The 24,492-nt window shown below is 37.8% G+C and overlaps 1 protein-coding gene across 2 annotated transcripts in view; it reads right to left on the reverse strand.

Moving 5' to 3' along the window:
* The window catches only part of LOC145988801 (nuclear factor NF-kappa-B p105 subunit-like), a 114,244-nt gene extending 91,848 nt beyond the window's left edge, over window positions 1-22,396 (reverse strand). Inside the window, exons 1-3 of one of the 2 annotated variants that reach the window (XM_083123994.1) lie at window positions 22,284-22,396; window positions 11,708-11,847; window positions 2,784-2,947 (exon numbers count right to left, since the gene is read on the reverse strand). In XM_083123994.1, the coding sequence (XP_082980120.1) occupies window positions 2,784-2,947; window positions 11,708-11,847; window positions 22,284-22,320 (341 nt within the window). In that variant the 5' untranslated portion in view covers window positions 22,321-22,396. Of the gene's footprint in view, window positions 1-2,783; window positions 2,948-11,707; window positions 11,848-19,012; window positions 19,118-22,283 lie in introns of those variants that run through there. The other variant, XM_083123993.1, reaches the window with a different exon arrangement.
* Window positions 22,397-24,492: the final 2,096 nt, after the last annotated feature.

A 24,492-nucleotide genomic window follows, 5' to 3' on the forward strand; every position in this document is an offset into this window, starting at 1 on the left:
ATATTACACATACAATTTAATTTAAGTCATAGTAATTTGCATTAATTATTATACAGGCTTGAAACGTTAAGTACAAATAAGACTGATACAGGTGGTTACAGGAACATGAGAACATCAAACTAAAGCATTGTTTTTCAGGGGAAAAGTGGTCTTGCTTGCTACTCCCTGAAAAAAATCCTTGCTGGTTCCTCCATGTGTATTGTTACTATTTCCTGCAAACATGAATTAAATTATGAACTAACGTTACTTGTAGCTGCTTTTATCACAACAATAACTGAATTGATTCACATGTCCAAGTGAATAACAAGGTCTCTCATCCCTTTTCATAAAACATTTTATTTTTAAATGGACCACACTCAGATAATTGCACAGGCTAGATCCATCATTGAAAGGATGACCAAAAAGAAACTTGCAATTGTATCAATCTTGGGCCAAACACAATCCTCAGCACTCTAACCAAAACTTGGATACCCAACATAAAAAAAACAACTAAACCTTACCACAACAAATACTCAACGAATTGTCATCGACAGAGAGGAGAGAGAGAGAGAAACCGCAATATAGCCTGCATTGCAGTATCAAGACACAGAATCCTCATAGCCTACTCCTGACAGAAAGAACTGTCCTACCCATGCTAAATGGAACACAAGAGACCAGCACCACTAAATCTATCACCAGGAGAAATAATTCAAATCTGGTAAAAATTACAGGAGAACACTGGATTTAAAAAATACATATACCGCATGAGGCACCTAAAAGTACCACCTGAAATAGCGAAGAAACCAGAAACAGTAGCGATGTGAGGTTTGCGGGAAACAATAATATCAAATGGGGCTCGTAAATCGGAGGTATGGGGTGGGTCGAAAAATATCGACAAATGGGGCATCTGGAGCAGTCATATTTTTTTTAATGGAACGATATACAATAACATGCATAATAGAAAAGAGCACACGCAGAGAAACACAACGCCGTTGGTCTCATGCATCTACTGCACATAGGAACGAAGATATGGCCATGTGAAAATATGTAAACAAACTAACAAGTGGCCCACTTGACCGTCAGTACCACGGCATGTAAGACTTCTCAGGTGCCTGACAGAACTGCCTTTACGCAGAGCAAGTTTTGATAGCAGGTCCACGAGATCGTGTTAGTTCATAGCAAGCAGTCGTAGTGGTAAGAGCGAAGATTATGGTGTTCACAAACATAGCAAAAGCGGACATGATCCTGATTTATGGGGAATGCCGAAAGAATGCCTCAGAAGCCTACCGTGTGTACGCAGAGAGATATCCAGACAGACGACAGCCATCTCGACGTCTGTTTGGTAAGTTATTTATTAAATTAAGAGACACCGGACGTGTAACACCATGAGCACGTGTGCGAAACAAGCCAACTACAGGTGAGGCAGGTGCAACAAATGTTCTCGCCGCTGTTGCTGTGAATCCGCACGTTAGCTCCCGTGAAATTGCCAGGGATGCTGGGATGAGTCAGCGAAGTGTATTGCGCATTCTGCACACACACACAAGTTTCACCCATATCATATCTCCCTCCATCAGGAACTTCACGGGAATGATTTTGTGGACCGTGTTCGGTTTTGCACATGGATGTTACAACACGACACATCCGATTTGTCACGTATCCTCTTCACTGACGAGGCAACTTTTACCAATCATGGAAATGTCAATCTAAGGAACATGCACTATTGGTCGGTGACAAATCCACATTGGCTTCGCCAAGTGGAACGCCAGCGCCCATGGAGTGTGAACGTGTGGTGTGGTATAGTGGGTGAACATCTCATTGGCCCTTTTTTTATACAAGGGACACTGAATGCTGACCGATACATACAGTTTTTACAACATGAACTGCCTGTACTATTGGAGGACATAGCACTTCAGACAAGGAGGGAAATGTGGTACCAACATGACGGGTGCCTAGCTCACAGTGCAAGACGCGCTACAGCATGTGTGGAAAATACATTTCCAAATCGTTGGATTGGACGTGGAGGGCCTGTCAAATGGCCGGCTCGTTCCCCACATTTGACACCGTTAGACTTTTTCCTGTGGGGAAAGCTGAAGGACATTGTCTACCGGGATGTGCCAACAACTCCAGAGGATATGCAACACCGCATTACTGCAGCCTGTAGGGACATTCCCTACGTGATGCCTCATTCTGTGCAACGATCTTTGCGTGGGCGCCTCGTTGCCTGTATCGCAGCTGACGGCCACCACTTTGAACACACACTTTGACAGGTTTTCGCTTCTTACGCAGTGGTTCTTCGACATACTGTCATGGTCATTTTCATTATGCTGTAACACTGTCAAATAAATGGTGCTGACGATGTCTACTATATTTTTTCTTCCTTTAACACGTTCTGTCTTCATCTTGTCCAATGGCTTCCGACATCTCATACTTGTACATGCCGTGGTACTGATGGTCAATTTGGCCACTTGTTAGTTTGTTTACATATTTTCACATGGCCATATCTTCGTTCCTATGTGCAGTAGATGCATGAGACCAACGGCGTTGTGTTTCTCTGCGTGTGCTCTTTTCTATTATGCATGTTATTGTATATCGTTCCATTAAAAAAAATATGACTTTGCTCCAGATGTCCCATTTGTCGATATTTTTCGACCCACCCCATACCTCCGATTTACGAGCCCCATTTGATATTATTGTTTCCCGCAAAACCTCACATCGCTACTGTTTCTGGTTTCTTCGCTATTTCAGGTGGTACTTTTAGGTGCCTCACGCGGTATAAAATAATCATAAATACTAAAAGTACATACTGAGCTTTGTAGTCTGTATCTTCAGAAACATTTTCTTCCAAATAATCAACCTTTGTGTCCTTTCCTTTAATAAATTTGTGAACATGTTGAACTCTCTGATCCACATCTTCATCCATGGTATATAGAGAGCACCTTATCTTGGCAGGCTCAGAATAATCCCCAAGCTAAAAAATTTCAAAGAATACATTAGTTTGATGTGCATGTATCACACAATATCTATTAACAAGTTTAAGGTTTTTTGTTGTTGTTTTTGTTATACATTTCATGCAGTTAGTGTTCTGAAATGCTAAGTTACCACATACTTTTTTTTAGAAACTTTTACGGACAATGTTCAAGAAAAACGTTGAAAGTTAGGGGCAAATTTTAGTCATAAAGTTTATGTCGTGGAATCTCCCACATAAAACTCTAATATTTGGAATTTTGAAAATTGCGGAATCATTTGTTCTTTGTATTAAATTCTAGAATGTGAAAATGAAACATGGTTCCTGCATTTCACAATCATTTTTTTTTTTTTTTTTATCAAAAGCAGTTTATACTTTGGTTATTCTGTTTGAACACTAACTGAACTTATTTCTGTTATTGATAATAAAAATAATAAGATTTCTGGTTTTTGTAACTTGAAATGAAAGCATGTCAGTTTCCATAGAGGGGGTTGAAAGACTGTGATATAATGTTAGCAGTGATATATCTTACAGTCAGATCAAAAGATAAATCACTAAGATGTTTTATTTTATATTATCACATACAAAGTACTTTTAGGCATGAATCTTTTATGTCAAATAAACTGCAATAATTATATTGTTTTTTTTTCCTGAGCTATTATTGATTAAGTGGAATAATATAACTAACTATGTACTATATAAACAGTGCAAAATACACCGTAAAACTACACTCATTATCAACTCGCTGGATATGCGTATAAATACTACATGTAACATCATTTCTATGTAAATGGTGAGTACTTTTTTCTTTTTTTTTTTTGCTAAAAATGAGAAAATGAACCATGTATCTGTTGTTATGAGCAACTACAACCTTGTTTAAATCCAAAGATTTTGCAAGCTCCTTCTCAAAGGACAGAATAGATAACACTAAACCTCTCGTTAACAATTTGATTACGAAGGTAACACTTGATTTATTGCAAGCAGTCGTTGATGGGGAAATGCACTTTTAATAGCACAAAGCTTATAAAGTTTGCAAAAAGGCAATTTTAAATGTTTCAACCATTGCAAGCAGCTGCTGAAGGGTCTCTATTTTGAGTTATTTTCTGCCTCATAGTGTGCCATAACTCTCAACTGTCCAAATCACAACAGTATGGGGCAGTGAGAGATTGTAGCTTTCCGTGCTTCATGAAAGCGACACTAACTTAATAAAGTATCCTCCTCCGTGGCCGTGCAGGACTGCATGTGTTTGAGTCTGCCTGGGTTCAGTCTCTGGGTTTTCGACCTGTGTATAGGACCGGTAGCAACCCACCATCGTGAGAAAATTGGGTAGCTACGAGTGAGTAGCATAACCCGGTCACAGATATCTCCTATAATGGCTGGGGGTTCAATGTGCTGGCCACACATCACCCTGTTAAACCAAACCATAGAAGGGACAGAAGATTTGCTTGAAATACCGGAAGAAATGCCAGAATATGAAATAGAAGATGAAATAACTACTAAAGAACCAACAAAAGAAGAAATTAAAAAAGCATTGAGAGAACAAAAGAGTGGTAAAGCACCTGGAATTTATAACATTCCACCAGAAATTCTTAAGGAAGACATGGAGATGACAATAGAAATATTACAACCACTTTTTGCAAAAATATGGAAAACAAAAACAATACCAGAAGATTGGAAAAGAGGTTTACTAGTAAAAATACCTAAGAAGGGACATATTACTAACTGCAATAACTGGAGAGGCATAACACTACTTTCAGTTCCTAGTAAAGTTCTAAGTAGAATTATTTTAAACCGAATTAAAGGATGTGTTGAGAAAAAGATCCGGAGAGAACAAGCAGGCTTTCAAAGCAACCGTTCCTGTATAGATCAGATAAATACACTGCGTATTATTATAGAACAGAGTATGGAATACTTCTCTAATATGTATCTTATATTTGTGGACTTCCAGAAAGCATTTGACTCTGTAAATAGAATGAAAATGTGGACAATTGTAAAAGAATATGGCATTCCAGCACATATGATTGATCTTATTAAAAACTCCTATGATGGTTCCACATGCCAAGTTGTGCATGAGGGAATACTTACGGATCCAATACCAGTTATTTCAGGAGTAAGGCAAGGATGTATTTTGTCACCAACAATATTTCAGATGGTAATTGATAAAGTAATGAAGAGGGTAACGGAAGGAAAAAGGAGAGGTATAAATTGGAATCTCACCCAACAGCTAGAAGACTTGTGTTTTACAGATGATGTTTGTCTGCTGTCTCACACATACCGTAATATGGAAAAGAAATTAGGAGATTTGGATAAGGAAGGGAAAAGAGTTGGTTTAACCTTTTGCCGCCCAAGCGTCTCGAACGAGATACCCAAATGTAACCCTCACTGTCCCAAGCATCTCGATCGAGACGCTGTGTCAAGGTCGTAGTTTTTACGTTATAACTTTTCTATTTTTGGCTAGAATTTCAATTTTGTTTTATATTGTTCCTAACACATGTATTTAACAGAAATGTTTTTTTTGCATTTTTTTTGTCTTCATGAAAATGGAGGGGGGAAGGCGGGAAAAGTGACTTTTTGCGTCTCTTTTCAAGGTCAAATTTTTGCCGACAAAGGAACACCGGCTTTGTTGTTCTAAAGTAATGCTTTTCACTCCCGCCTGTGAACTGCTTTCGAAGGAAGCTTGTTTATCAGTATCCGATGTCAAAATGAAAGTTTTCCGTGAGGGGGAGGGGGAAGACTGGTTGCTGAATCTGCGTTGTAAGAATGGAATTTCGAAGCGCGCTGAAGGAAACCTTTGTTTTTTTAGCACAAGTGTCCACAAGTTGCGACAGGGGTTACCCTGCATTGTCTAAAAATAGAATTTCAAGCAGCTGCAAGAATTGGTGCTCATTTTTCACTGCGTTCTAGATTTTTCTTCCTTGAATGTTGTGCGTAGGTGTCGTTTTGTGCCCAAGTGCGAGGACATTTTCTGGGTGAAGTGACAATTTTTTAAAATAATTTTTGGGGGTTTTCTCCCTTCCCCCTCCATATATACGCCAAATTTGCATAAATTTTGCATTTTGTGCATTTTGACATTTTTTTTCGGGGTCGGCAGGGGGAAACACCATTTTTTTTAAAGAAAAGTATTTTTGAGGGGATTTCCCCCTTTTCCCCCTCCATATGTACGCCAAATGTGCATAAATTATATATCGTCTGAATCTGTGATTCATTCTGCGTACAACGGTATATCTTTCATATCTCTAGGGCATTTAGTTTCTGAGCTATAGTCATTTCAAGGTACCGCTGCATTTTGAAGCTTGAATCGGTGGCCATTCCTTTTGGGGGTACAACTCAAGTTACATTGGTCATACGACAATGATGCAAATATTTTTCTGTTTCTTACATGCCAGCGATAATTTCTATGTGCATTTTGAACTTTTCATATCATTTTTTTCGGGGGGGGGGGGGGAACCAAATTTTTTTTCCGAAATTTTGGAATTTTGAGAGTTAGCCCCTTCCCCCCGCCACATATATGCCGAATTTGCATAAATTTCATATAGTTTGAATCTCTAGTTCATTCCGCGTACAACGGTATATCACTCATCTCTCTAGGGCAATTAGTCTCCGATCTACACTCATTTAATTGAAACTCTGCATTTTGCTCAAAATCGGCTCGGGACAGAGAGGCTTACATGTGAAAAAGGCCTTGGGTCTCAAAAGGTTAGAGATAAATAGTACAAAGACGAAATCATTAAGAACAAATGTAAAAAAGATGGAACATTTCCACTTGAATGAGGAAAATATTGAAGAGGTTAAGGAGTTTACATATCTGGGGAGTTTGGTGACAAATACAGGGGGAACAGATGATGATGTTAGATCAAGAATAAGGAAAGCAAATGTGGCATTTATTCAGCTATATAAAGTTTGGAAAGCCAGATAAATTTCAATAAGAACTAAGCTGTGAATTTTTAGAACTAATGTGAAGTCAGTTCTCCTTTATGGATGTGAAACTTGGAAAGTAACAAAGAAAATTACTAAAGACCTACAGACATTCATAAACAGATGCCTAAGGAAACTTCTGGGAATATATTGGCCAGATATTATCTCAAATGAAGATCTATGGAAACATACGCAAGAGGAACCGGTGGCAATACAGATCAAAAGAAGAAAGTGGAAGTGGATTGGTCACACATTGAGGAAAGATCCATCGGCAATAGAGAGACAAGCATTGAGCTGGAATCCACAAGGACAACGTAGGAGAGGAAAGCCAAGAATGAGTTGGAGAAGGACAATAGAGCAAGAAATATGGGAAGCAGGAAAGACATGGAACGAGATAAGGAAGATGGCTGGAAACAGAGTCCATTGGCGATGCTTCGTTGAGGCCCTATGCTCTGTAGCGGAGTAACAGGAAAAAAGTCAAGTCAAGTATAGGACCGGTAGCAACCCACCATCGTGAGAAAATTGGGTAGCTACGAGTGAGTAGCGTAACCCGGTCACATATATCTCCTATAATGGCTGGGGGTTCAATGTGCTGGCCACACGTCACCCTGTTACTGGTTGAAGATCTGCACAGATCTAGGTTGGATTGTGGGAGGAAGACTGCCAGTCTGAAGATAGGCCAAGGCCCTTACGGTCTGTAGAGCCACGGGTTATTATAATATTATTATATAACTTAATAAAGTATGTATCAAATAAACAGTACCACCCTTTAAAAGAAAGTGTGTTAATTTTTCTGCCATGATGAAATCTTAAGTTTTCTTGTTCAACGTCAACGACTTGAATTCAGAGTTTAGGGCTAAAAATGGGAAGGATGAGAGTTAAATACCATCCACTTAGTAGGAGCTACTTTCAAGGAACAAATGAACAAACATATTTTCATGACAAATTCACCTCCACTAAGAGACAAATACATTGACATCAAAGCAATGAATAAGTTGCAACTCTTGCCGCGGGCATTTTGATTAGTGAAAATAACTGCTGAAGATCAACATTTTATTTCAGAATATATTATGCATAAATACTGGCCAGAATTGCATCAATAGTTTTAGACGTGCTTTAAAGATTGATTCCTTTGCACAGAATCAAATTTGCTCACTATGACTGTTCTGCAGAAATTATTTATTTATTTATTTATTTACTTAAAGTTTCAGATACAGTACCGAAAGACCATTTTATACTGAAACTGTATACCAAGAAGAAAAATAATAATAATAAAAAACAACAACAAGACAATACACGATGGCAGACGAAAAAAAAGAAATTGTTACACGTACATTCTTAGCGATTGTCAGAAACTGTGTTCTGACAAGAAAATAGCTGTATTTACAGGCAGGTTATTATATAAGTGGGGGAGCCTATAGTAAAGAGACCACTGTATGAGAGAGAGCCTTGCAGCGGGAATGTGAAAGAGCTTTACGTTGGGGGTTGGCCATGCAGGTACTCGTAGATGAAATTGGTTGACAAGGAATTCAGTTTTAATTTTGCCATTAAGGATTTTATGCAAAAATTTCATGTCTGCTAGTTCATGACGAGTGTGTGGTGACTGGATCTTCAAAATAGACATAATATCTGTTTTATAGATGTGTCTCAGAGAAGGAATTCTATGGCGAGCAATTGCAAGGAAAAAGCTGAGGACAGAGTCAATCCTGGAAAGATTAGTTTTAGAAGCCATAGTCCAGATGGGGGAGCAGTATACAAGAATGGGAGAGATAAAGGAATTGAAAAATATGCTAATGGCTAATTGGATTTGGATTTCAGGGAACCTGTACAGAATACCAAGGAGACACATGGCTCGTTTAGTAGTATATGTAATGTGATCATTGAAGTTTAGCTTTTCATCGATGATAACACCAAGATCTTTTTGAGAGGAAGCATTTTTGATGGGACAGTTTTCGAGAGTATAAAAAGAGAGCACTTTGTTCCTTTTTAAGGAAATGGTGAGGCAGGAGTATTTCTGAGGATTAAATTCAAGTTTCCACTGGCGACACCACACAAGTAGTTCTGTAAGAGCTTGTTGTAGGATTAGTGAATCGCGTTCCGATAAAATTTCTTTGAAGAGTTTACAGTCATCAGCAAAGAGAAGTACATTTATGGGAAGATAAGACAGTTTGTCGGGCAGATCATCCATGTAAAGAAGGAACAAAAGTAGGCCTAAGACACTCCCCTGGGGGACATCGGACAGGACGGATAGAAAGCTGGAAGAGAAGTCAGAGAGAATCACACGCTGCTCTCGTGCATACATATAGTCTGTTAGCAAAGATAGAAGTTTACCATGGATGTGAAATCTGGATTGTAATTTATGAAGAAGGAGATTATGGTTAATTTTATCAAAAGCTTTTGAAATGTCCAAATACATAACGTCAAGCTGGGAATTGTTTGAGATAGACTGAGTAGCATGAGAAAGTAATTCCGATAGATTGGTCAAGCAAGAGCAGCCTGGAAGAAAACCATGCTGAGCAGTATTTATAAGGTGAGATGTGAACTTCAACAACCTGTCTTTGATTATTTTCTCACAGATGATAGAGAGAGGTGACAAAAGAGAGATTGGTCGATAAGATTTTACAGAATGTTTGTCTCCAGATTTATAGATCGGTACAACATTTTCTAACGTCACAAATGATCATTAATAAACATGTAGGACTAAGACTGCGAGCAATAAAATTGACCAAGCATGCTGATTTTCGCACTGTATTGCAATGATTAATTGATTGGATTTGTATTAAGGTCCACACTATATGCACAGAGGCTAATTGGGACGAGAGCTACAGTTTCTTGTAGAATCCGAACCACTTAATGGAATGTTAGCTCCACCAGGGATCGAACCCGGGACCCCTTGAAATCAAGACAGCAGTTTTAACGTTACACTATCAGGGCTGGATGCCCAACTTAAATCTTTCCAAATCTTTGCATTTCACATTTAGGTAGTTTGTGTACTCCTAGATTCTTTAACATCGTATTTATCCCTCTCTAATGTTTGCAACAAGGATAGATATAATGATGAAACTAATGACAAAACATCGCTAACACTCATGCAATTGTCAGTATTCGAATGAGAAACTAACAAGCAGAAAAGAAACAATGATGCTTCTTCATATTTTAAACGTCGTCCTACTTACAAAAAATATTTTTTCTCATCTGTTAGATTTATTCTGAAATGTATTGATACGATTTAAAGAGGCTAATAATTGTACGTAGTTGTATGTGTCAACAACAATCAAAGCACAGTCTCACAGTCACTGAATACATCCACCTACCAGGCAGGCAGGCAGCAGATTTCGTAGCAAGTTTGTTGACTATAATTGGCAATTACTTTATATCAAATGATATGTTACCCTGGCATATCTGCAATGCCCCCCTCCCCTTGATCTTAGAACACATCGTAATAAAATAACTTTGTGATATAACTGAACTAGAAAATGTCCTTCAACATTGTACTTGCCCCAATGGAAGTTTTATAATGGAAAACATAAATGTCTACTTTTTAAGTTTTGGGTCAAAATGCATCTACCGTACTACAAAAATCAAGGGGGTCCTACAGGGGGGGGGGGCTGAGACTTACATGTTGGGGGCTTCAGTCCCGCTAGCTCCCCTGTAGTGCCGTCCCTGCACCCTTCCCTGACCAATGCACATGATTTGCTATAAATGGTTAAGCCAAAATAATGTTCTGTAATACTACCAAATAACTCAAGATGGTAGGGCAGAACAGGATGCATTTTCAAAACAACATACACAAATTAATAAAAGTAACCATTTTCCTTTACAGTAGGAATTGGCCAATATGAAATTATGGCAGATAAACTACTGATATAAAATCTACCAATATTTAAACATTTAATTTTTTAAAAAGTATGGCATGGAGATTATCCATAAAAATTATAACGAAATGGCAGAATTTTGCATTAATTTATAAGATATATCAGATCGGTAATTTTACCGATACACTGAGTTGCCTATATCGGCCGATACCAATAGAATACTAATTAATCTGTCCCATCCCTAATTTACATACTAATGTAATGTATGTTAGCTCAAAATTCCACCTTCTGGTTAATGTTTTTACAAATAGTATTAGGTGTAGGCTAATTTAGAAATCAGCTTTAGGCAGCCAATCATACTTTACCACTTCTTTAGGGAAGAGTTCCACACTTCTTATATACTCTTGTTTGACAAATACTGTCTAATTTTCTAACGTAAAACCCTATTATAGCCTGCCTCAGACCTACATTTTGAATGGGTTAAGACAGTGGTTCCCGCACTTTTTCGTTTCACGGCACCCGACAATAAACACCTATTCCAAATTCTGAAACATTTTATGTGTAAAAAGTACTAGAACTATGTGTAGACTAACAAGTAAGTGTAATTTCAGTGAAAATATTGGAACATTTTGCAGCACCTCTGTATGCCAGCCATGGCACCCCAGGGCACCGTGGCACACGCTTTGGGAACCACTGGGTTAAGAAATTATTCTCACCATTGACCATTAACATAAGGAGCATATAATTCAGACATATTTATTCTCATTCCGTACGTAGGCATTTAAATATCTCTACAAAATCCTGAATTTCATTACACAACATTTTAACCGGAACGGCCTATATATATATATATTGCAAGTAAATGGTTTGGACATAAATATTGCTTAAAAAACACACCAAATCCCATGGCATACACAACCGATAGAATACTAAAGCCTGACAAGTAATTTTTCATTGGATGATTGATGTGTGTCCAATCACTGCTGATTCCTGGCTTTCTAAACCGGAGATGTAGGTTAGAAGTTGTACTTACCACAACAGTGCTCTCCATTTTACCATGCAATTCCTTCGTGTCACAACCATACCTGAATCTAAATGCATCAGGTGGCTGTTGTATTATTTTCAAATATGGAATATCAACCACAGGACTGCAATAGTAGGGAACTTTACATTCTGTAAATAAATGAATGAATCATAAGTTAACACCTAAACACCCTGCACATTGCAACATGTCAAGAAGGCATATGGGGGACGGGGGGTGGAAGTAAGGACCCACAAATTCACAATTTCAGCCATTTATGGAGGTGGTGTGATTAACATCATGCTCCATGCAGCTTTACCCCCAAGGTGTGCATTTATTAGAGGCTGGGTGAACCCCAGAGCTTCACGAGAATACTATTAACCCTTTACCTGCCAATGTTCCCAATTGGGAACATCAACTAATTACACTAGGGAACATGATTTTTGCCCCCGTGAAAGTAATGACTGTTTCTAATGTGTTTTGTAGTGTAGTAAGCGGAACTAATCCTCAAAATTCTCCTACACGTAAAAATTTTTCATAATGTCAATTTTTAATAAAATAAAATTTAAGGTATAAGGTATACGAACATTGGAAAATAAGGCTAGATGTTTACCTGGAAAAGAAAGGGAAAGAATTACTTCATTGTTGTTATGTAAATTTATATATAAGAGACCGGTACACCACAGCGAGGAACTACCAGTTCCACCCCCCCATACGCACATAGGTTGTGCAAGCACCAGATGAAGATACCGCAGACGAGCCGTCAACATCAATCGACGTAGAATACCATTGTGACAAACAAGATGATGGTGTGCACCTCATTATGCATGATGGGCTAAGTGATCTTATACGTGATTTAAATTTGGGAAAAAAAGAAGCAGAGATTCTTGGTTCAAGGCTTCAGCAGTGGAAACTCCTTGCGAAAGACACAAAAATTTCCATTTATCGAAACCGTCACGAACAGTTTTCCAAGTATTTCACAATGAGAGAAAATATGTGCTTCTGTGTAGATATCGTTTCCTTAATGAATGAGTTCGGTGTTCGACATTCAGTACCCGATTGGAGACTGTTCATAGACTCATCAAAATTAAGTATGAAAGCTGTATGCTGCATAATGGCAATGTTTTACCATCAATTCCTTTATTCCATGCTCTAAATACGAAGGAAACATACGAAACAATGTCTGCTTTGTTAGCAGCTGTAAATTATAATAAACATGAATGGGAAATCTGTGCTGATCTCAAGGTTATTGCCTTGCTCACAGGATTACAGGGAGTTTTTACGAAACATTGCTGCTTTTTGTGCCTGCGGGACAGTCGCGACACAAGTCGTCATTTTGTAGTTAAAGATTGGGGAATGAGGGATGAATACCAAATTGGAGAAAAAATGTGGAATATGTGGCGGTTGTTGATCCAAAGAAGATTCTTCTCCCACCACTACATATTAAATTAGATTGATGAAGAACATCTAGAAAGCCTTGAATAAAGATGGCAGTGGATTTCGTTACGTCCAAGACCTTTTCTCGAACTAGACAACAAGCAAAATTGAAGGAAAGTATTTTTGTGGGACCACAAATTAGAAAACTCCTGGAAGACAATTTTTTTTAATCAAAGCTCCAAGATGTCGAGCTGGCAGCGTGGAGTTTCTTCAAAGCTGTGGTGAATGGATTCCTGGGAAACAAAAAAGAAGAGAACTATGAATTTCTAGTTTCAGAGCTACTGAGGTGTTACAAAGAAATGGGTTCCCGAATGTCTTTAAAAATTCATCTTCTACATTCTCATCTTGAATATTTTCCACAGAATTTAGGTGATGTAAGTGATAAACAGGGGGAAAGGTTCCATCAGGACATTTCTGACATGGAACGTCGTTACCAAGGACGATGGGACCCAGCCATGTTAGGGGATTACTGTTGGAATACGAAACGAGAAAGTAGCACTGAATATAAGAGACGTTCATTGAAAGGTAGACATTTTTTACCTATTCTCAAGTAAACGTATGCTTTTGTATTGTTCAAATTTCCTTATCTGAAGCAAGCTAATTACTTCTGACTAGTGGTTGATTACTAATTTCCTTATAAAATGATACTTTATATTATTTACATGTACTTACATGATGTACAATTCATGGCTCTGTACATTTGTTACGCATATTTCCATGCATACTAAAATCTACCTGTAAAAATAAAATCTTGCGTGTTAGAGCATTTTTTTTGTTATTTTTGAATTCAGCACACTTGTTTCCATTAGAGGCAACTTATTTCGCTCTGGAGGCAAAAAAAAATATTTCATTTGTTCCCTAGTGTTATCAATTTCAACTATACTGAAACAAAATTTTTCATAGTTTTCTTGTTTGATCTTTTAATTTAGGGTGTATATTTAGTATTAACAACATTTAATTAATATTTTCATTATTATCATCTGGATAGTATACTATGAAATTACACCAAAATGGTTAAAATTGCATTTATAATATTATATATATTTTATTTACACCCAAATCAATTACTTTTTTCTTCTTTGTACATAATCAGGCAGAACATAATGCTAGTATTACATGACATGCATTAGAATGGGGGTTTTCATTGATTTCTATTAGTCTGGACCTAAGCTTATTATCATGTTCCCAAATGGGAACATTGGCGTTTTGCATGAACAATGCCTACAGACAACAAATAACTTGCACAAAAAACTGAAGAGAATTTTTCCTTTCTCACAGTTGTGAGGCAAGATTGTTTTGTAACTTGGTTAACAATGGAAATAAAATCATGCTTATTGTTGGCTACAAGTACATTTGATACAATTGTTTTTACATTGTTTGTATAACAAAGATCCCGGCATGTTTTGTGCCACGTTCTGTTAGCTGCTTCTGTTGATTCATGCCGTCTCGTTGTTATAAAATTCAGTCTTTCAACAACATTTGTACGAACAACATGGCATCGAATCGTTTCCTAACATTGGAAGCAGCTTTTTAGTATTTGAATGAAATTTTAGATGGCGATACTGAAGACATTGGAGATGTAGTGGATATTTGTCAGTTGCCTTCAGAAGAAACTGCAGATCTTACCGATGAGGAAAAAATGATGACAACGTTTTGGAAGAAGTGGTTCCTTCAGATGTGTGTGGTGAATTGGTTGTCACAACTAAAATGGAACAATCTACTCCGGAGTCTCTTCAGCCAACCACATCAAGAAAGGCTAAAGGCATCAAGTAAACCGGTAGGACATCCTTCGTGGAAGAAGTCTACTGTTATAGAAAACAATTCGCTCCATTGCGATGATTCATTTCAGTGCTTATCCGACAAACACCCAGAATTACTGCCACTGGAACCTAATGAGTTGTTTCATAAAATTTTACCAGAGACATACCTCGAGCATCTATCTTCAATGACGTGCCTATATGCAGCTCAAAAGGGCAAAATTGTGTCGTTCACCAAACATGACATAGCTTAGTTCTTTGGTTTGCTTCTAATCAGCGGTTATCACAATGTTCCAAGAGAAGATATGTACTGGTCAACAGCAGAAGACGTGACTGTACCAATTGTCCCAACTGCGATGCCCAGGCAGAAGTTTCGGGATATAAAGAAATATTTCCATGTTATGGACAATACTCAATTGAAACAAGGGGATAAACTTGGAAAAATGTCACCATTATGATGAGCTAAACAACAATCTTCAGCAATATGGATTTTTTCATAAACAACTCAGCATCGACGAATCAATGGTTCCCTATTATGGGTATCATTCTTGCAAGATGTTCATAAAGGGAAAACCGATTCGTTTCGGATTCAAAATGTGGACTCTTAGTTCAAGTGATGGATATCCTTATGTTATGAAAATCTATCAAGGAAAGGAAGAAGATGAATCCAACTCTCCACTTGGGACTATAGAGTGGTGACAGCCTTATTGAAAGTTGTCACAAATCCTCTGCAATTTGAAGTTTTGTTTGATAATTTCTTTACCTCATACACATTGCTGAAAGAGCTGAAAATAAAGGGGTTCAAAGCAATCGGTACAGTACGAGAAGGAAGGACTGGTAGATGTCCCTTGGTTCCCACAAATGAAATGAAGAAAAAGAAAAGAGGAGAGTTTGACTTTCGATGTGATGGGGAGATATTTACATGTGTAGATAGAATGATAATTCCGTAGTCACCTTGGCATCCAACTAACAGACACACTTGCCATTAGGAACAGCAAAGCGGTACTCTCGGCAATCAAAGAAGAGGATTGATGTCCCTGAACCTCACTTAGTATGAAAGTACAATAAAGGAATGGGGGGCGTCGATGTCTTCGACCGTATGCTGTCCAGCTACAGACCTCAGCTGCGAGGGGAAAAAATAGTAGTGGAATTTATTTTCCAATACTTTGAATGTGGCAGTTGTTGCAGCCTGGAAAATTCACCAAGAACTTCATGGGAAGAATTCAAAGAATCACTTGGATTTTCGAAGAGAAGTAGCTACCGTCCACATCACAGAAAAACAACGAACATCTTCGAGGCCAGGACCACGATTTGAAATCCCAGGGTCTATGAGGAAAACTGATGGTCATTTTCTGATTGAAGCAGGACAATGAAGGTGTGCATTTTGCCAAAAACATGCTCGCCTACAATGTCGCGAGTGTGCAAGAAATACGCATTTACACTGCTTCCCAGCTTTAGGACATTCTGTGTGTGTGTGTATTTTTTTTTTTTTCATTTTCAAATGTGTAAACTACATATATTTAAAATTTGGTATTGCTACATTTTCAATAAAACAAATTCTTTTCTCCTTGAGTAAAATTGCACCATGATGTTTTCTCATTTTTATACAATTATATTATCCTATTATGTATTTGTATTAGTATTTTGTATTTTGAAGGTTGTAATGTTGTATTACTCTCTGTAAGCTTTTATGTAATATTTCTGTACATTTACTATGCTAAAATATAAACGGAAAAGATGATGGTCCAGTTGAATTATAATTAGAAAATTCTGTAATAATACTTCACATAAAACGCCAATGTTCCCAATTGGGAACACTCCAGTTTACATATAGAGAAAATAAAAAATAACAATTTTTTTGAATAATTCTCTAATGTACACCAAAGAGACAAAAATTACTGATAAACTCATTAATTTCAAATCCAAAGACAATTCGGCGTGTAAAAGGTTAAAAGCATTCAGTGGCCATTGTAGGTTCTCGTTGGTTGTTGCCATTTTAACAGAAATATCAAAATTCGATCATTGGTATTGATTCACTACATTGACATATCAATTTTAGCTGTTTCCTGTCGCATATTCTATCTGAGTATTCAGTGGATACTCCATGCCAAAGGGGCATTCCATGAAAAGTCGTCTGGGACTTATTATTGTTTTTCATTGCATTAAGGCTTACATATTTGTGAATACATATGATTTGCATATTTCATGCTTCATAGAAAAATAAAGTCAAACTTTGGTACAATGGAAGCTGCACGCACGAACACATCCTCATTAATGCTTTGAATGCATCCAAGCTATGTCATCATAATGTAAGTATTTGTTTTCTCTTTTTCATTATTTGTTAGCAGACACCCGAAAATACTTCATAAGTCTATGAAATCAGTTCATTATGAGTATTTTAATCCAATTTCATAACTAGAACCTTACACTTTGTGTGTGAATGTCACACACGTAACATTGGAATGCACCTTTTGTGGAACCATGATACTGCATTCTGTCTATGTTTCAAACAGTGGCGAAGCGTGACATTTTTACGTAGTCAGCAAGACTTGTCAAACATCAGGGGGGGGACAATATTTCTCCGCAGTAAACGCCAAGGTCATTGCCTATTCGACGTAAAAGCTCACTGCAGTACCATATACTTTAAGACTACAAAAAACAATGCTATTCCATATGATGATAATTTTGAAACCTGATTAAGCTTGGAATCTTTTCCACATCTCACCTGGTCGATAGCCCGAAAGAATCTTTTCATCAAAGGAGAAAATGTCTTCCGTAAAAATATTGTTTGAAAGCATTGAATCCATACGCTGTGCACACCTGCCCGGTCCCTTTCAGTTGTCATTAAATATTAGGGAAGAAAAAGTCAATTATTGAGCCTGTACTGTTCAACTGTGTTAACTAAGCATGATTTATAACAACACCAAGGTTGTGAAAAGGATGGCATGGCTTTCTTTTAACGTTCTTGTGTGGCAAAGTGGATAAGAATACATGGTATTTCATCCATTCCCTGCGACAGCACTAAATCTATACTTGAGCGTAGCAATGCGTATTCCTTCGGGTACTCGTCCTGGACCTTCTTGTGCAAATCCGTTAAATGTCCCGACATAACTACCGACCCGTCATAACTTTTAGCCATGAATTTATCCTCCAGTTTCTACTTATTGACAATTTTTACATGAACAATAACCCTTAAGATATAAAATCGGCACTCACATCAGTAAAACCAATAAATTGTTCCTGGACACAACCCTCCTCCTTATGCTCAGAACTCAAGGCAGTTGACAATTGGGACCTACTGTTAACATTAGATGGTTTGTTTAACATAATGAATAGAATGTCTGATCTTTCAGTTTAATCAAAACTTTAATCCTGGTGACCTCAGAGACCTTTAAGCAGTCATTGGGTATCTTCCAAGCACGTAGAGAAATTCACACATTTTCTTTGATGGCCAGGGCTGGCGAACACCCTTGTAATCAATAGAAAACGTAGCCCGAGTGCTGGCCATGGGGAATAGTATTGAGCTCTCATTCCGATGTGTTAAACTTTGTGAATCCCCTGTTCTAGCTGTTTCATGGTGTCGCTTGGCTTATTTCGCACAAATATGAGAATATTCTGACTTATTTGTTGTATTCTTCTCTAAAATATTTAAAATGCAGTATTTTTATTATATTGCTAGGTCATTGCCGCATCTCACGATGACCGGACGCCTCGCCTCTGGTTTCAACACATGATAAATCTGTATCAACCACAAAAAAGTACCTTATCTTTTTACACTGATGTTAATCATGAAAAGCACATGGTTATACATGGATAATCTGCCAGTTTTCTTTCTTTTTTAACATTTAGTCTTCAACAATAAAAAGAAGGTGAAAATCAAGATGCAATTAAATTTTAACTGAAATAAAAACCAGAGATATATGACAAAAGATTTTTTTCTGGGAGGTGAGGCTTAACATGTGTATTCACACAAACTTTTACAGGGTGTAGAGAACAACAAGACCAACAACATTTCTTAATGACAATTGCTCATTTTGATGCTATGAATATTCAAGAAAGATAATTTTCTATCCTACATTTGTGCAACCACACAAGTTTCATGGTTACCACTCGCATTTCTTACCTCTGTCAAAAAGTGACAACATTTTGTATTCTGATACGGATAGACAAAGCTTCATGTGCAGTGTAAATATCTCTTACAATACTTACGAATATTTTTTAATGCAAATACATCAAATATGATAAGCAGCAGTATGTGAGGTGATAAATAAATTCTCTGAAGGAAAAGAGCAAGATTAGTATCTCTGCTGGCATGGTATTTTTTCCACAGAATACTTCCGCTTGTCACTTTTGAACAGTGATCAGAATGCTACATTTTAAAAGTAGTTTCGCTACAGCTACAGCTACATTTACCAAAAAGTAGCTCGCTACGCTACTCCTGTTCGCTACTTCTGCATAAAAAACTTAAAACAACCATATCGATATTCAAGACAAGCCCCTAGTATGATAGTTGTACTTACTGGAAAATAGATTATTTATCATCACGATTACCATCATTCGATAACTTTGATAACAGTGTTACTTCAGTTACTTATTTCTACTATAGTGTTTGAGAATATCGTACCTATGTAAGTGGTATATAAATTCAAATTTGATATATGAGCATTGCAATTAGAGTGTTACCGAAATTAATAATTACAACTATACATAAATAAATTTTGGTAGGATTATTTATATATTTGGTAAAAGTTCGGTATATCGGAGACACATTTCTTCATTTTTACACAAGAAACTAGTTACGGAAATGAGTATCTGCAAGCTTTCCAACATTCGTCGAGGTATTTTCTTTCATCGTGGAATATATTTGACCGGGAAATCATGTATTTTTCAAGAGAAATAACTCACCGACGCACAATTGCCATTGCTTTCGCTACGTGAACTGCATGCTGTGTACGTTTGATGACGTAAACCCCTGTCAGTGTTTCAAACCCCCTTTTTTTCACTATGCTTGCCTAACCGAACCTTATCGGAAATGGTTTGTGAGGCTATCCATGAATGGTTCGTGGGGCTACCCGTGCATAATGTAAAACTTTCACATGACGAACACGATAGTAGTTATTTTTCGATGAAGAAAGTTGAAACACTGCTTACCCACAAAGTGAATCAAAATGTGCCCGCCATAACGTGTGTTACAGAAGCGAAGAAAGGAATAAAAAAAAATCACTCTGTATGTGAAAAATTGTCTTTGTTTTCATGTAAAAAGCATAATGGCACCTTGAACTATGATCCACAATACACAATTGGTAAGTACGAACCATGCGAAACACAAAATATCCGATTTTAATGTGTCTCCGATATACCGAACTTTTACCATATATTTTTCTTGAGAATATTTTGAAGGGTAAACTATGCGCTGCAATGATCATTTTTCTTATTAAATATTGCTGCTGCCCACGCATGGAAGATTAATGAAACCTCATTGCTTAATTACCTCATGCCGAAATATCCTGTTTTGAATACCAAGAACTTGAAATTTCAAGAAATATGCGTGACTCACATGTACCTATTCAAATGGCCAATGATCTTCTTGTCTGTGGGGATCCCTAGAGATGTTAGTTTATAAAGACTGAAGAAAATGGACAAGATGTGCCAAAATATCTTCGAAATGAACTGCTCAGTTCTTGAATAGGCACTGTGACCTTATAGAAGAATGCCAAATGCAGTCTCACGCACTGTCTTGGCCCAAAAGGAATGCACTTGGTCTCTCAGCTGGAAGTCGAAACGGGTGCACTTAAGAAAGACAAAGGTTTATGTAAGAAGTTATCTCCCAGATTTCTAATTCTTTGAATTCGTCTTTCGGAATAGCGACGACGAGTTTGACTCCTAATCATTGATCCGACTCCCCACCCCACCTTTGAATGTATGGAGGGCGAGGGGTCGGTGTCAAGCCAGGGGGAGTTACGCCTATGTGCATAACCATATCCAATTTATATCGGATTTGCATGAATCCTTGGAATTAAATAGGTGGACCATTCGGTAGTCTCATGTTCCTCAACATATAAGTTCTTAGGCTACCAATCAAACAAACTATGCACTAAATTAACCTAACCTGCCACCTCCCGATTTTGAGGACACCACGTAGTTTGTACTTTTTTTACTCCCACGTTTGTACACTCTCCTGCATTCGAAAATTTGGACACGCCTCTAGTCAGATATGCTAAATGCATAATCTTGTCACTGAAGGGTTCTTACTTCTGAGAGGCGAGTTCCGGTTATATTTAACCTAAAGAATTATTAGCCATGTTTTTAATTATTTTAGAGATGAATGTTATAGTTGACCTCACCGAGTCTCATCTCGCACTACATAACAAAATCAAGAAAACTTGATACCCATGCTATCACGAAAGCAACTCGAAACTACTACTACTACTACCGCACTGGGTAACAGTTTCATACATTGGAGACACATTTCTTCAATTTTACAGAAGAAACTACTTACGGAAATGAGTTTCTTCAAGGTTTACAACGTTCGTTGAGATATTTTCTTTCATTGTGGAATATATTTGACCGGGAAATAATGTATTTTTCAAGAGAAATATCTCACCGACGCACAATTGCCATTGCTTTCATTTGCTTGCCCTACGACAACCAGATGCTGCGTACGTTTGATGATGTAAGCCCCTGTCAGTGTTTCAACCCTATTATTTTTTTTTCCAATGCTTGCCTAACTTAACCAAACCTAACCTTATCGGAAATGGTTCGTGGCGCTATCCATGAATGGTTCATGGGGCTATCCGTGAATTGTTTGTGGGGCTATCCGTGAATGGTTTGTGGGGCTATCCGTCAGATACCCGTGCATAATGTATCGTGACAAACACGATAGTAGGTATTTTTCGGTGCAGAAGGTTGAAATACTGCATACCCACAACATGAGTCAAGATGTGCCTGCCAAGGGCCTCCCCGATGGCGCAGTGGTAGCATCGTCGCCTTGTAATCAAGGGGTCCCGGGTTCGATACCCGGTGGAGGCACAAGTGGTTCGGATCCCACTTTAAACTGTAGGTCCAGTCCCGATTAGCCTTACTGTGCATAAAGTGGACTTAAAACAACATATCAATCAATCAATCAAGATGTGCCTGCCATATTGTGTGAAAGAAAGGAATAAAAAGAAGCACTCAGAATGTGAAAAATTGCGTTTGTTTTCGTGTAAAAACATAATGGCACCTTGAACTATGTTCCGCAATACACAATTGGTAAGTACGAACCATGCAAAACACAAAATATTCAATTTTAATCTGTCTCCGATCTATGAAACTGTTACCCACCACGGTACTACTACTACTACTAATAAAAATACTAATAACGAACAGTACGCTAAAATACTATAGTTACTTACGACCAAGGAAGTCCTCACCATCTTCACTGCTATTCATGATAACTGTCAAATCGGTCGACGGAAGAACAAGATCTCTTTATGCTTTTATGCTGAAGCTGAAGTCTGCCGTTTCGAGTCGAGCAAGTTCGTCAAGGGTCTCGCTTATCGCAAACACCTTTTCGTGAAACCCTCCCTTCGTGTTCTGACGTAAGCGTGGAATTGTCATGTTGAACAGTTAGGCTTGTTAGGTTCAGTTCTCTTAGCATAAATTATATATTATTGGTTAAGCCTCGTAAAAATGCAGTGTGTTTGTGCTAAGAGAACTAAACCTAACAACAACATAGGTAATTCATACTTACGTCAGAAGACAAAAGGCGCGGCATGACCCAAAAGTTTTGTGCGATAGGTGAGAACAATTTAATCAACGTTGCCAACGTGCTGTATAAAATAATATAGTTAGATATCATATAGATATCGTTCATAGATGTGAAACGGGAACATCAAGCATATTCAGCAAATGCGATTAGATGATGTCACGTGGAACAATAAGTTTCTAAATAATAATAATATAATTTTAACATTTTTTTATGTAATCAGTTTTCTAAATTAAATGTAGTAGGTTGGCAACACCACACGTTGGATGAGAAAAGTCCAACGAGAATGTGTGTTGCATCACTGGGGAAATTACCGACATGTTAAGCCAGTACGTATAGATCGCATTCCTCGCCCACGTCCATAGCATGTCCATAGATAATGATTAAATTTTTCCTGGTTGATATGTTCGTTCTTTGGAGATTTAGGAGAGGAGCAGGTGGGCTGATGTCTACCGTTTAGCAAACTTCCGCTATTCCGAAAACTAGCAAGAAATTGTTTGCAACTTCATGGCGATGTGGTCAGGCCCGTAGCTAGAGGGGGCAGGGAGCAACTGCCCCCCTGTGAAATATACAGAATACATTTCTACCTGGAATTCTCACTAATCTTTACAATTATTACAATTATATTCCGTATTACTCTAGCAACATAACAAAGACACTTATTGATTTTGTGATTTATGAAGATGTGTGGGATTCCATATAATGTCGTATCAGGATAGGGGGGAAAATTCCCTTTCAGATTCAGACTTCGTGAAATGATTTCGCAATTTTCAAAGTTCAATTTTCTAGAACAGTTGTGACATTTTGAGTAGTCTTGTATTAAAGGTGCCTAATGTATTTGGATGTTTTTCTTGGATGTGTTTCTATGAAGTTTGAACAGCATGATTTTTTGTTTCCCAAGTCTACCTTTTGGTAATAGCGATTCATGTGATAGAGAGAGGGAGTGGATATTTGATTTTTGTTACTTAGCGTTGCTTTTCTGCCACATGTAGCTAATCGTGACAATGAGTGTTGACGTGAAATTTAAGATGAGGCACTCACAAACAGTGCTGCAACCACAGGGGGACAGGGGCATTGCCCCCCCCCAATCTTGGAAAGAAGTCCAATCTAGGGGGGCAAACATTGAAGTAAAGAAACCTGACTAGCAGACTCTAAGAATAGCAGGACAAATGGATACTCAAGATGGAATTAGTATTCAAGTGTTTCTTGTATTTTTCTTCCAGACGGCTAAGGGCACTTGCAGGGAGCACAGATAGGCAATTGCCCCCTCGATTTCAAATTTTATACAAATAAAAGTACATTTCGTAAAATTTTCTTGCTCGCTTCTCTCGCATACGCAAATAAGATAAGCAACATACGCGTGTGTTATGCAGTGGCGCAAGAACGGGGGGGGGGGGTACAGGGGTACATTGTACCCCCCTAAATTTTTGAAGGGGGTACTGTACCCCCTAAATCCGTAAATCTAATTGTACCCCCTGTACCCCCCCCCATAGATAATTTGACAGACGCAAGATGCTACTGTTAAAATAACCTATTTTCAATTAGCTCAATAAAAAAGGTTAAATTGTTTATAACTTATAAGCATTATCTTCCGTACCACAGAAATTCAAACCATTGTAAACTTAATCTACTATATTGTGCTTGCTACAATTTAGTTCATTGACCTGTGTCCTTGGAAACTTTTTAAGGAGATTAAAATTGTTCAAAATGTGTGTGGAACAGTGGAATAAGGTAAAGTTTAGTCTACTCTCAGAAAATCACTCTCCAGGCGAATGCTCTCTTGCGTAAGGGGGTACACATTTCTTAAGAAACGGTCGCGTCGATTCGAAGATAAGACACAAATCTTCGTCAGAAGA

The sequence above is a fragment of the Lepisma saccharinum genome, chromosome 6 (genome assembly GCF_977018435.1).
Source record: "Lepisma saccharinum chromosome 6, izLepSacc3.1, whole genome shotgun sequence".
In the NCBI taxonomy this organism is placed as follows: domain Eukaryota; kingdom Metazoa; phylum Arthropoda; class Insecta; order Zygentoma; family Lepismatidae; genus Lepisma; species Lepisma saccharinum.